General features: G+C 41.6%; 1 protein-coding gene across 1 annotated transcript in view; it reads left to right on the forward strand.

Annotated features, from left to right (window-relative positions):
• LOC125676826 (uncharacterized) overlaps positions 1 to 13,261 on the forward strand; it is a 157,825-nt gene that overhangs the window by 124,554 nt on the left and 20,010 nt on the right. The window contains exon 14 of the mRNA XM_056159787.1: positions 11,261 to 11,509. Within this exon, the coding sequence (XP_056015762.1) occupies positions 11,261 to 11,509 (249 nt within the window). The remainder of the gene's footprint in view (positions 1 to 11,260; positions 11,510 to 13,261) is intronic.

Consider the following 13,261-nt stretch of genomic DNA (forward strand, 5'->3'; position numbering starts at 1 on the left):
GAACGGATACTTATCCGTACAAAGCCTACTTGGAGAAATTACTGTCTTATAGCCACAAGACTCTGAAAACCCAGATGAAGGCCTGTACCTTGTGGGAAAAAGATACGGCCGGGGACGTGGACGAAGTCGAGTTAGCTGCTCTGACTCAACCTGACAAACAATTCGCCGTAGCCGGTGATACACTCACCATCAATGCCGCCATCCCTACCCCTGTCTATCCCGATAATTCCAAGAACGTGGGGTTAAGAAAACATCACGAGAAGATAGATAACAGTAAAGTCATCGTGTTGATGGATCGTTTACATCTGGATTTATTTCAGCAAGAGAAATGTCTGCCGAACGCAGTAGACGTCCGTCTGAGATTCAACCGCGCCAGGTCTCAATTCTACATGATGACCGCTGCGGGGAGTAGTGGCAAAGTGACCATTCAAAGAATGATCTTGTGGGTGAGAAAAGTCAAACCGATTCCTAACATCGTCAATCTGATCAATCAACGGCTGAGTACTCAAACGGCTAAATATCCGTTGAGAAGAGTGGAAGTGAAAACGTTCACCATTCCCACCGGCACCCAATCGAAAATCACCGATCACCTGTTTCAAGGACAGATGCCCAAACTGATTATCTTGGGCTTCGTGGAAAATGCCGCCTTTAACGACGATAATACTAAAAATCCGTTTCATTTCAAAAATCAGCAAGTCAAGAAATTAGAAGTCAGTATCAATGGAGAAATGATAGAAACCCGACCCCTGGAACCGAATTTCGACGACGATCAGTATCTGAGATCGTATCTGACCCTGTACAAAGGCTTGGGAAAATTAGGACAGGATTGGGCCCCGGACATCAGTCTGGAAGAGTATAAAAAGGGATACACTCTATGGCGTGTGGATTTCACCAAAGATCAAGAAGCTCAGACCGATAAATTTCATCTCATACAGACGGGGAACCTGGGAGTAGAAGTACAATTCACGGCCAACGTAGCGGAGACCTTGAACTGCGTGGTGTATGCCGTCTTTGACAATTTGCTAGAAGTCAACAAACAGCGAGAAGTCAGCATCGATTACTGATGGACACCAATCAATTGAGAGACCTCTTATCTCGAGATTTAGGGTCTTCGTTTGGAGATGTGTATCCTAGAGACGTATTACCGGAGGTCTTACCGCATCAAAAAGCGATCGTGGTCAATACGGACCCCCAGCATCGCCCCGGGGCCCATTGGGTTTGTTTGTATTTGAGCAGCCCCGTCATAGAATATTTTGATTCTTACGGATTACCCCCGGTCCATAAAGAAATCCAAGAGTTGATTCGATGCCACAAAGACACATGGATTCATAACACGAATTGTTATCAAGCTTTGAACACGGATGTCTGTGGACAATATTGTGTGTATTATTTACATCAACGCCATCGTAATAGAAAAACGGTCCAAGAATGGTTACTTCCTTGGAAAGGTACGGCGTTACAACGAGATCGTTATGTAGCACATTAGTTTAAAGAGAGGTTTGATAAACCTAGAACGCATAAAGGACAAACTTGTCAATGTCGTGCTATGAATGTATCATTGTAAATATGTTCTAGTTAATAGAATGGGGAAAATAAAATTTGTGTTGTGTGTGTGTACCTATATAAGACAGGTTTGCCCTAATAAAAAAATCAGTCTGCCAAAAGATGGGATACGTACCAGTTTATGGTAGAGTTAAAGGAGTGAGAGAAACTCCTCAAAGTAGAGCATGGACTTTTATCTTAGACAATGCAGGACCGGAGGATATCGCTAAAATCATTCAGATTGAATACCAGTATTTGATCATGACCCGAGATCAACAAACGTTAAGAGGATTAATTCAAATGAAACACTGGAGAACGAAGCGTAACATGATGTATTTCATTCATCCTCTGCGTTGCTGGAAAGCATGTGAGAATAGTCTCGCATCCGAAAGACTACGTTACACGACGGGGGATTATGAAGAACACGGAAAGTTATTAACCATCAAAACTATGTAACTTTATCGAGCATCAAAAAGTGATTCTTAATAAAAAATAAAAGTGCAACTGGTGTTAGTTTTTGTACGTTTCTCAAGCATTTTGATAAACAGCATCTTTTCAAAACATGTGGGTGGCCCTTAAAAGGGTCGGGGGGACTATGAAAGCCCCCCACACTGTCTATGGGGTAGTCTACCCCTTACTGCCTGGCGGCCTTGTTCTTGCGCTGGCGGTGGCGGCGGCGGTACCTCTTCTTGAGGGGTTGCTTAGGGGCATCAGGCACCCCCTCGTAAAAAAAAAAGTGCCACTCGCACTCCCCATCTGGCCGGAACACAATTCTTCCCGGGGGCCGCAGCACCATCTCAAGCTCCCCCTCCCAGTATTCCCTAAGGTGTGGTGGCACAACGTTGTTGTTGGTTATGGGGGGCGGCATGGCACTCTTCTTCCCCGGCATGGTCCGCGCCATTATCATTGCAAGCAGGGAATACGACATTCTTGTTCTTCTTCTCAAACTTCTGTTCTTCTTTAAAATAATCTTATAGTTCCTGGATCACCAGTGAAGGGAACTGGCGAGAGTGCCTGTATATAACGAGAGAGCGCGGACCTCCTCGAAAACATCCCGCGCTTCGGAGACGAAGCCAAAATGGCGGCCATCAAAATGGCGGAATTGTGCTTTCGAGAAGAGAGTTTTTTCTCATTTTCTTTTTCTTCACATTCAATTTCTCTGAATTGAGGATTTTATTTGATCGATTCTGAGACGCGGAATTCGTTAAACTTAATTTTATTTTGCTAGGTCGTATAGTTTTCAAAACAACAGAGATCAAAGAGCTCGAGTCGAGGCTCGATGTTTCTTCTCGATCTCTTTAATGATTCATTTCTCACGTCTGTGAGGCAGTAGAAACCCCAATGATAGTTAGATCGATAGAGAAAACCCCATTTTATCATATTTTAAACCCACTTTTGATAAGCCCCCGAACCTTTGACAAAGAAGCCCTCGTGATTGACACTCAACAAACACACCTTGTGAGTGTGACTTATAAAAACGAAAGTTGTAGCATCGACACTCAACAAAAACCCATCATGAGCGTGAATTATGTGGAGGAAGATATATTTTCTATGTCGGTGGATGCTATTGTGCAACAATATAATTTATTGACAAATGGAAATATTGCTCGCCGGAATAATTTGGCCCTGGCGCAAAGACTGGCAATTCCTAAAACAACCCTCGATCGGGGTGTTCCTGGAAGTTTATACGTTTTACCTCGTTCTACACAAACCGATGTCATTTGTTTCTTGGGACAATGGGATTATGGGAAAGGATGTATTTCACGGTATCGAGACCCCCGTGAACAATGAGAACTATGGTTTCAACAATACTTGCGACATTTGGGTAGATTATCGTACAGGACTTTAGCTTTTCCTTCTAAGATTGCCTGCGGTTTAGTGGGAAATTCCACTCGTTACAGACAATTCATTCAAGACTTTGCGCGTAGATACGACCAACAAGTGTATATTGTCATTCCAAAATAATGTGTATACTGTCTTATTCAAGCAACAGTTCATAAACATGAGTGTGACCTATGTGCAGTGATTTACTGAGTATAACCGTGGATGCAGTTGTACAGCAATGTAATTGTTTAACGTTAAAACCTCATGGGTTAAGTCAAGGTATTGCCGACAAATTTCCTTGGGCGAATCTCTATGCTACACGACAACCCTTACGCCGTAGAAATCTAGCCATATAATCCGATCGAGGAATGCCTGGCACGTTAAGCATCTTATCAAATGCTACCGATCCTGATGTGATTTGTTTGTTAGCCCAGTGGGATTATGGAAAAGGAACTCAGCGTATTCCCCGCTATCGAGATACACCCGAACCGCGAGAACTATGGTTTCAACAATGTTTACGTGAATTGGGAAGTTTGTCGTACAAGACTTTAGCCTTCCCTTATAAGATTGGGTGTGGCTTAGCTGGAGGAAATTGGAGTCATTACAGACAATGTATTCATGATTGTGCTTGTAGGTATGATAAACAAGTGTATATTGTCATTAAAACATAATCATGTGTTTGGTAGTAAATAAAGTGCTACTGGTGTTAATTTGTGTAAGTTTCTCAATCATTGTGATAAACACCATCTTTTCAAAAGATGTGGGTGACCCTTAAAAGGGCCGTGGGGTTTTTACTCTATTCTGTGCCTTTCTACACGCCGATGAATCTGCAGAGGGGGCACCGCCTGTATCTTCCTCCCTCCAGCTGGACCACACACTCGCAGCACACTGCCCGTTGTTTACAGTGGCTGCACTCTAACTGCAAGTGTTTGGAGTCTTGCAGACAGATGGGGCAGGTGAATCAGATCCATGGTACTCGATCTGCCCACCCCGGGACGACGGTCTCGTGTTCTGTCGGCTGTCCTGCTGATGCCGGTGTTTTGTGTAGTGGAAGGATACGAACGGCACCGTGACGTCGTGCCCGGCGTCTCACAGGGGTTGACGGGGGAGTGGGTGTCTGGGGCACCACTTCTTCTAGACTCGCTCTCGGGTTAGTGGGCGGCTGCGGGGACATTGATGAGGGCGAGTACCCCTCCAGTATCGATGGCGAGGGCTGTTCCGAGGGTCCGGGCTGCGATGGACTGTCTGTTGACCGGGGGCGACGTCTGGGGTGGTGGACATGCGCGCTGTCCTACGGCGGGTGCGACCCCGTCCAGGGCGCTCGTAAAGGCCCCGCACTTGATTGACGAGCTCCATAGCCCCCACCCTATCAAGATGACTAAACTGGCCCAATTCCCGGGTGCTCATGATTACCCAGTCCCCACCATTGTTCCGCTCGGTAACGAGCTGCAGCCGGTATCTGATCCCCGGTAAGGTGGCAAAGACGACCCTGGTTGTCGACATTGTTGTTCTTCAATTCTTCTAATCTTCTCAAAATAAATCTTGTAGTTCCTGGATCACCAGTGAAGGGAACTGGCGAGAGCGTCGTTATATAACGAGAGAGCGCGGACCTCCTCGAAAACACCCCTCGCTTCGGAGACGAAGTCAAGATGGCTGCCGTCAAAATGGCTAATTTGTGCTTTCGTGAAGAGAGTTGTTTCGCATTTTCTTTTTCTACACATTCAATTTCTCTGAATTGAGGATTTTATTTGATAAATTCTGAGACGTTGAATTCGTTAAGCTTAGTTTTATTTTGCTACGGGGCATATTCTTCAATGAAACAGAGGTCAAAGAGCACGAGTCGAGGTGAAATCCACTAACACAGACACTTAAAGTATTTATTTCTCGGACATGTACAACTATGAAAATGACCAATAACCTGTAATACAGTAGAAAACATCTTATTCTAACTGATTGTCAATCCACTTTTAGGATTTTTCTCCTGAGTAATAAAATAAACCCTTCCTCTGAGAGACTCGACAAACACAATCTATGTATTTTAAACATTTTTATTCACGCCACATACAACAATGTTTTATTCATGTCACTTACAAAGAAATAAAAAGTTTTTCTAAGATAGGTTTTAAAATGTTCTCCACACTCTGAATTCTTCTTTGGAATCGATATCGATCGGCGGCTACAGTCATCCAGATACTTTTTCGATCTTCTTCGGGTAACAGATACACTTCATTGTTGTCCAGATTAAAGGTTACGCATTGTCTCGTATTTTGATGTACATGTGCAGATACTGCGCTCGGAGGGTCTCGATCTCGGGTGTTTGGTTTGGCATCGTTCTCTTTAATTCTTCGGCTATTACATGAATCAAAACCAAGGCCGAGGTGCCGATACGGTTCTCGATTAGATGGTTGCATATCCACGAATATTCGTTTAAAGTGATTGGAAATATTTCCGAACGAAGATACGATTTCACAAATTGAAATCCTGGTAAGTTTTCTACCTCCTCAATACACTCTCCGACGAATATTTTTTCTGTGTTGTCCCTCTCAGCCATGATTTCATAAATGAAATGATTTAAGTTCTTTACACTTTATGTACACTTCTCGAAGCCAGTCGCTTGTGATACTTTCAATCTCCGTTGCTTTTTTCTGGCATGAGTTTCTTGAATCCCCCCCCCCCACGATATGAATTAACATCAATCCTGCATCGTTATAGAGGTTCTTGTACCCATGGTTCCGTAGATCTGTATATTCGTCTAGGGTTATTGGAAACACTCCCGATATCAGATAATTTTTAACAGCTTGAAACACCCCATCGTCTTGCATTTTAATGCATGCTTATGCGCTTTTTCTGAGATGTTTTCACTTTCACCCATGATTTGTTAATGAAGAAAACTAGTTAAAACGCATCATTTCCATGAACCCTTCTTGTAAACTTTCTTGTAGAATGATCGCAATGTCACGGGTTTGATCGGGGATGATTTTCTTGAGCTCCTCGGCATACAGATAAATCATGATTAGTCGCCCTGGATTTGTGTCTTTGGCTAATGACCTAGCAATCCGTCGAAAGCTATCAAGATTCCCCACCTCGGGTATGGCTGATTGCACATCAGCTCTAGCAGATTTATACCATGATAATTTTTCAACAATCTTGACAAAATTTAAGATATAAGCATGACCGTCTAACCGCGTGTTAGAAGTTCCACCCATGATGAATACAAATAAAATAAGACAGAAAAAAACAGAGCTTTTTATTTCAATTTTTTCAGAGGTTTTTATTTTTCGGTGCTATTAAATCTTGTTTATTTGATAGTGTACTGAGGTCATCAACATTTTGTCTCATAATGCAATATTTTTCTAGCAGGCGTTTTCAAAAAATCGGGTTTTCTCACGCTACAACGCCAGGTGTTCATCACGTCGTCACGCGCTAGACGAAGGGCGCGAAAGTTGTTTTTCAAAAAATCAGATTCTCTCACGCTACAACGCCAGGTGTTCATAAGTTCATTACGTCGTCACACGCTAGACGGAGCGCGCGAAAGTTGTTTTTCAGAAAATCGGTTTCTCTCGCGCTACAACGCCAGAAGTTCATCACGTGGTCAATAAATTATGTTCAATTGTTGTTTACTACATTAACATGGAAGGTCTATCCTTACCAGAGATTAATATGGAAGAATGCGATGAAAATATTTGGGAAAATTTAGTGGCAAGAAGACATTACATCCGTAGAAAACGTAGATCTCGAAATTGGTGTTTCGAATATGTTTTTGATCGGTGGTCAGAAGAAAACATTGCTTCAGATTTAGAGAAACCGTACCAGCGATTTAGTAATATACAATTTATGACTTTCCCGTTCTACACGCTGCTTGATGGAACTCGCAAAGTATCGGATTTTATTCGGCTGAAAAAACCACGTATCAGACGAAGTGTATGGTGTATGTTTTGGGTTGGAGGCCATCAAATGTGGGAAAGCGTCAAGGATGTGAAATTTCTGTGGACCAGAGCTCGGAAATTAGATGATGCCATCACCTGTGTAAACAACTACTTTAACATTTACGATGTCAGTGAACCGTACGAATTTGGTGTGAAAGATTATTAAATTACAATGCCAGATGTTCTGCGCATGTCATTGAACTTGGTAGTTATAAAAGCGGAGCTTAGTTGTCACACCTCATTATATCTTCTGATATTCGCTAGATAACATGGCACAGAAACAAGTCGAGTTGAAGAAAGCTAGGAAGCCCGTAGATCAGGCGCAGCAAGAATACATTGACAGATAGCTGGAAATGGAACAGACCACGGACTTTCTCCCTAGTCAGAATCCTACGGATCAAGGCCTGGGGGTTTTCTTCCCCGATTCACAGGATGCTACGGGACTGGAGTTGGGATTATACGATAACCCTCCCATTAGTAATGAAGATTCCCCCATGACCAGGGCTGATTTTGCGATCATTACGACCACCCTGGATGGAATCGTTAACCGCATCAACGTGATGGCCGATGAAATCGCCAATCACACCGCGGTGCTGATGAAAAAACTGGAGGAAATAGTGGCCGCTAAATCCCACATGGACCCTACCAACACCTGTGGGGAAGCGGGGCATTGGTCGCCAGATTGCCCGCAGAAAACCACCAAGAAAACTAAAGAGCGCGACCCATGCTACAAGTGTGGGCAAGTGAGGATTGGATCGCGGACTGTCCGAAACAGCAGGACGTTCCCAGCGCAAACCCACCACCCACAGAACCACCCAAAAAGGAAGAGGAAAACCGCCGCCAAGAAATCCAAGTCCGCGTGAAAGCCTGTGTAAAATGTGTGGACTTTATAAATTGTGTTTAATTGTGTGTAAATTGTTCATTGAATAAATGTGTAAACTTTTAATTGTTCATTAAATAAATGTGTAAACTTTCAACCATTATTCTTTATTTCTTTTTATTTGAAAATTTAACATAAAGGAATACACCAGGAATACACAAGGAATACAAAACGTTCACACGCTATCCCCCCACCTCGCCTGTTGGACATCGCCAGCTCTGCCCACCTCCCCCAGCTTGACCGCACCAACCCCGTTTCACCGCGCCAGGTGGCATCCCGGCCACCTGGCCAACTGCTTGACCTGTCTATAAAACCCCGCACTCCAAACTACACTCAAAACTGCACTCAGTTGAACCACCTATCGGCCCGCACTCAAAACTGCACTCAGTTGAACCGCCCATCAAGCCACGTTATACTACTATTATGTTCATGTCAGGGTATCGGTGCGAGTCTTCATTAAAATCCATCTCGCAAGTGAACAAAAAGTCCGTCAGTTCGTTTTTATTTTCTCTTACACACACTGAAGGTAAATAAAAGACGCAACCTACCGGTACCTTCACTTTGTCTTACTGTTTCGAATCGTCTCATGCATGGCTACAACCACAAGTACTAACGATTAACATACCGTTGTTTCTTTGCAAAAACCTGACTAAGAGCTTAATGATAACTTGACCCATCATATCCTCCATCAATTATCTCTGGTCCTTTGAATTTCTGTCGAAAACTCTCTTCAACAATTGCGTTTTCAACTTAATAGGCTAGGCCAACGCCAGTATCCCCATCGCTGATCGCGACCAAATCACATCACGGGTGTAGTTTACTTCACTCTTTTTGTCTTCATTTCAGTTAACTTTACGCTCTAAATTGCTTTTATTTTACACCCGTTTCGTCTTTTTTTAGCCTTTTCAATTAAATGTCTATATCTTATATTTTCTTTAATATTGTTCGTAATTTTTATTCGATAAAACTCTAACGAACTATATTTTGTGTTCTATGATCGTTATTTGGTCATCTGCTACATAATCATGGAAGCTCGGTAAGAACACAAATCAAAATAGAAAATATAAATATAAGAAATAAAATATCATTTTTGAGTGTCATTGGGTATGACACGAAGTTGGTACGTGATCAAATCTACTATAACGCCCTTTCGGGCGTTATAGGATTTGGTTTGTGCCATAAATTTAGACCTATGCCTAGCGTTCAGGGCCGAAGCAGTGAGGTTTGTTTTATCGTGCCAACGCCCGCTGCGACATGGGTCCTCCGTTTAAAGGTGCTATCCGAAAGATCCTTGATTCTCGCTTCTACATGTCGAGCGTTTGGCGAAGGAACAGTCACTACCTATCTTCACATCTTAGGTTTGACGCGACCATGGTACGAGTGGCGTTCGGACTCACAAACTTCCGGTTACGAAGCGAACGCTATACGAGTATTAGAGTAATACCAATTCATGCTGGCGATGCTGTAACTCTAATAAATGTTATAATGTTGAACGTCTCGGCGGAAAGCGTACAGAAAGTGTCATTTTCGCAGGTAATTGCTGTTATTTCGTTCTTTGAGCTGATGACTTCTGATAGTCACTGATTTTTTATTGAGAAGAACTGATAAATGCTGTAGCTATTAATCGCCTTACGGGAGGGGTAAAATGGACCATAGAATGAATAGACTTGACGAGAGTGGTTTTTGTTAAAAAAAAGCTCTTCACATGTATATTGTTTTTCAGCTTATCAAGACAATTAGTATCATACTAAACACTACGAGATGTGCAATGTATATGAGAAAACCTTATTTTGAATATTTTCATTTTAATCTATTTCTATAATTTCTTGCTTAAGACATTTTCGTTTACTTTTTTAAACAAAAACTATAAATCTGATTACATAGTCTTTCGCGTCTCCTTCAGACAAACGAAATTATATAAAGAATTATCATATACTTTAATAATATTTTCCCATGGGCATATTCTCCCTGGACAATGAATTACTTAGGAAATGCATAGTTTTCCGTGTGTGAAGTATTCATATATTATCCTGTCTCTTGCATCTTTTTTTGGCCTTCAGGCGACAAAGAAAATATATAAATATGAATAAATTATCTTTATTTTTGAAATCGGAAGTAACAACAATGAACATTAGCTATATAATAACCCACGTGTCCAAATGGGCGACCATCATACTTTCTAACATACAACCACTGCCGATCACGAGATTTAAACTCGGGTCGTAGCGGTGAAGCGAGTGTGTTAATCATACATATAATCACTAAAACGTTTCTTAACTTGCATTTTCGGTATAATTTCATCGTGTTTCCTTTTGCATGTTCAGCTTTGATCAGAAGACAACTATGTGTACCCCCCCCCCCCCCCCATCTCCTTCTTTCCCATTTCAAATTCGAAATAAGACGTAATAGTAGAAATAACTTCTGCATATATCTGAATAATATGAGAACAGCGATCCCCAACTATATTGCCTCCCGTTATAATGCCATCCCCGCATATCGCCAAAAAAGTTCAAAGTTTCTTTTTCCTCGCTATGTAAAACCACGTTATAACGCCATTCCCCGCATACCACCATCTGCCAACCTATTTACAGGTCCGATTTGGACAATTTTCGTTATAATTACCCGGCTATAATTATCGCCAGTCAACGGCAGGAAAATTTCAGTGAGCAGACTTAAGCAATTTTCTGCCATTAGTCCTCAAGGTATCAAAGTTTGGAACAGATAATAAATTACGTTTATAATCAACTGAGTTCAAATATGCAGTATTTTTTTTTTAATCTGAGTATGGTGGACACACCGAAGTCTAAGCGTGTTGCACATAAAACATAAACTGGAAATCATTAAATACTCCTACCATTACGAGTCATTTACGATCACTGGACGCCGAGATTATCCAGGCATTCAAAGCACGATGTAGTAGATAAAATTTGTTTGATTTCTTATGATATCTGTACACATACCCCTTCCCCCGATATAATGCCATCCCCGTTATAATGCCAAAATTGCAGAGGTACAGATGTTGGCGTTATAACGGGGGATCACTGTATTACTCTATCATTATACATATTTGTGTGATTTTATCATACAGTGGGAGTCCCTAAGGAAATATTAGACTGGGACCAAGAGGCCAGAGAGCGGTACGTGGAGTACACCAAGAGAGGAACACAGACGGTCCACCACGCCAGGGGGATGATCGTGGGATGTGCCGGGGCCGGTAAGACCACGCTACTGAAGCGTCTGCTCGGGTGTAGTAAAGCAGAAATACTGGATGTGACGTCAACGAAAGGACTGGAGGTCCACGAGGAAATATTTGAAATTTGTAATGGCCAACTAAAAGGTAAGTAGCTCATGTGTACTCAATCACTGCATACTGTAAATGCTGTTTATCATACCTCTACTATTGTATGACCATATAGATGTAAATGTCGTTTATCATACCTCTATTGATATTTGACGATATAAATATAAATGCTGCCTATAATACCTCTATTAATGTTTGACTATATCAATCGATATATCTTACTGACTCCCTTATTAATATCTTAAAATGAATGATATCCCTGAAGATTTAACAGCCGTTACCGATGCCCACTTATTCGGAATACCAGGTTATCTAACGACTTCAACCTATTCATTGCAAAGTTTGCAAATGTTCCGAATGGATTAATAAATACAAATTGTAGGCGAAAATAAGGAACTGTGATTATTGGGTTAAATGGTCCATGTATACTTGGAACTATTTACAGTAGACATCCAGTTTTGGCTAGATGATAGTCACACGTTATTTTCCCTGTTCATAAAGGAACATGGCGTATCTAATACACTAGGGCATTGGTGCATGCACCAACGCTATGGACCGGAAAGGTATTGGTAGTCTAAGAACTAAACTAACCTTTTCTCAGGAAAAGAAACTTAGTATACCGAAGTGTATAAAAGCGGGCGATAATCAATCAAAACCTATTCATTACTAGTGCTGTTTTGAGGTATTACACGTTTTTATACGACCATCATTAGATGGGACGTATTATGTTATGATGCTGTCCTTACGTCTGTCTGGCTGGCTAGCTGGCTGTCCGTCCGTCCGTCTGGGGTCATTTTTCCGAACTTTTTTCTGTAACGGATGCATATACAACTTTGAAATTTGGTCACAATGTCTCCCTCAAGAATTGTAAGAGTGAGTTTGCATTTCATCTGGATTGGTTCATCCTTGATCTACTTTAGGGCTATAAGTAGGTCAAACAGTTTTCCAGACTTTTTCATTACAGATACAGATACTGCCCTGAAATCTATATATAAGCTTCGTTTCAGAGGAATAGAAGCCCAATTTGTATTTCAACTAGATTGATCAGTCGGTACGTGACATACATTAGGACTAAAAATAGGTCAATCAGTTTTCCGGGTTTTTTTTTTATTATGGATACAGATATTGCTGTGAAATTAAGTCACAGGCTTCCCCTTTGAGAATTACAAATTCAGTTTGCATTTCAGCTGGAATGGTCCATCATTGACATACGTTTGAGCTAAAAATAAGTCAAACAGTTTTCTGGGCTTTTTTCATTACGGATACAGATATTCCCCTCATATTTAGTCAAAGGCCTCCTCTCGGAGGAAGACAAGTGCAGTTAGCATTTCAACTGGATTGGCGCACTATTACCTACAGTACCTTAGGGGTAGAAGTGGGTCAAACAGTTTTCCAGATGGGGGGGGGGGTATGGTCACAGGTATTGCTCTGAAATTTAGTCACAACCTCCCTCTCAGAGAAATAGATAATCAGTTCACTTTTTATTTCAATTGGTACATTATGACCTACTTTAGGATTAAAAGTACATCAAATGGTTTCCTAGACTTTTTATCACCATCGATATATATTGTACCGATATTTTGTTACAACCTTACTCTCAGAGAATACATATTCAGTTCACATGTCGCATTGATGCACCATGACCCACTTTAAGGCTTTTCTATTCAGAATGTATGTTGTATCAATTCAGAGTGTATAATATGCTTCTAGGTTCAATTTCACATTCCGACGGGTGTATATTGTACCGTTTGTGGTACTTTTGTAAAACTCTGTAGTGCACTATTCTTC

Source organism: Ostrea edulis, chromosome 3, assembly GCF_947568905.1.
Source record: "Ostrea edulis chromosome 3, xbOstEdul1.1, whole genome shotgun sequence".
NCBI classification, from domain to species: domain Eukaryota; kingdom Metazoa; phylum Mollusca; class Bivalvia; order Ostreida; family Ostreidae; genus Ostrea; species Ostrea edulis.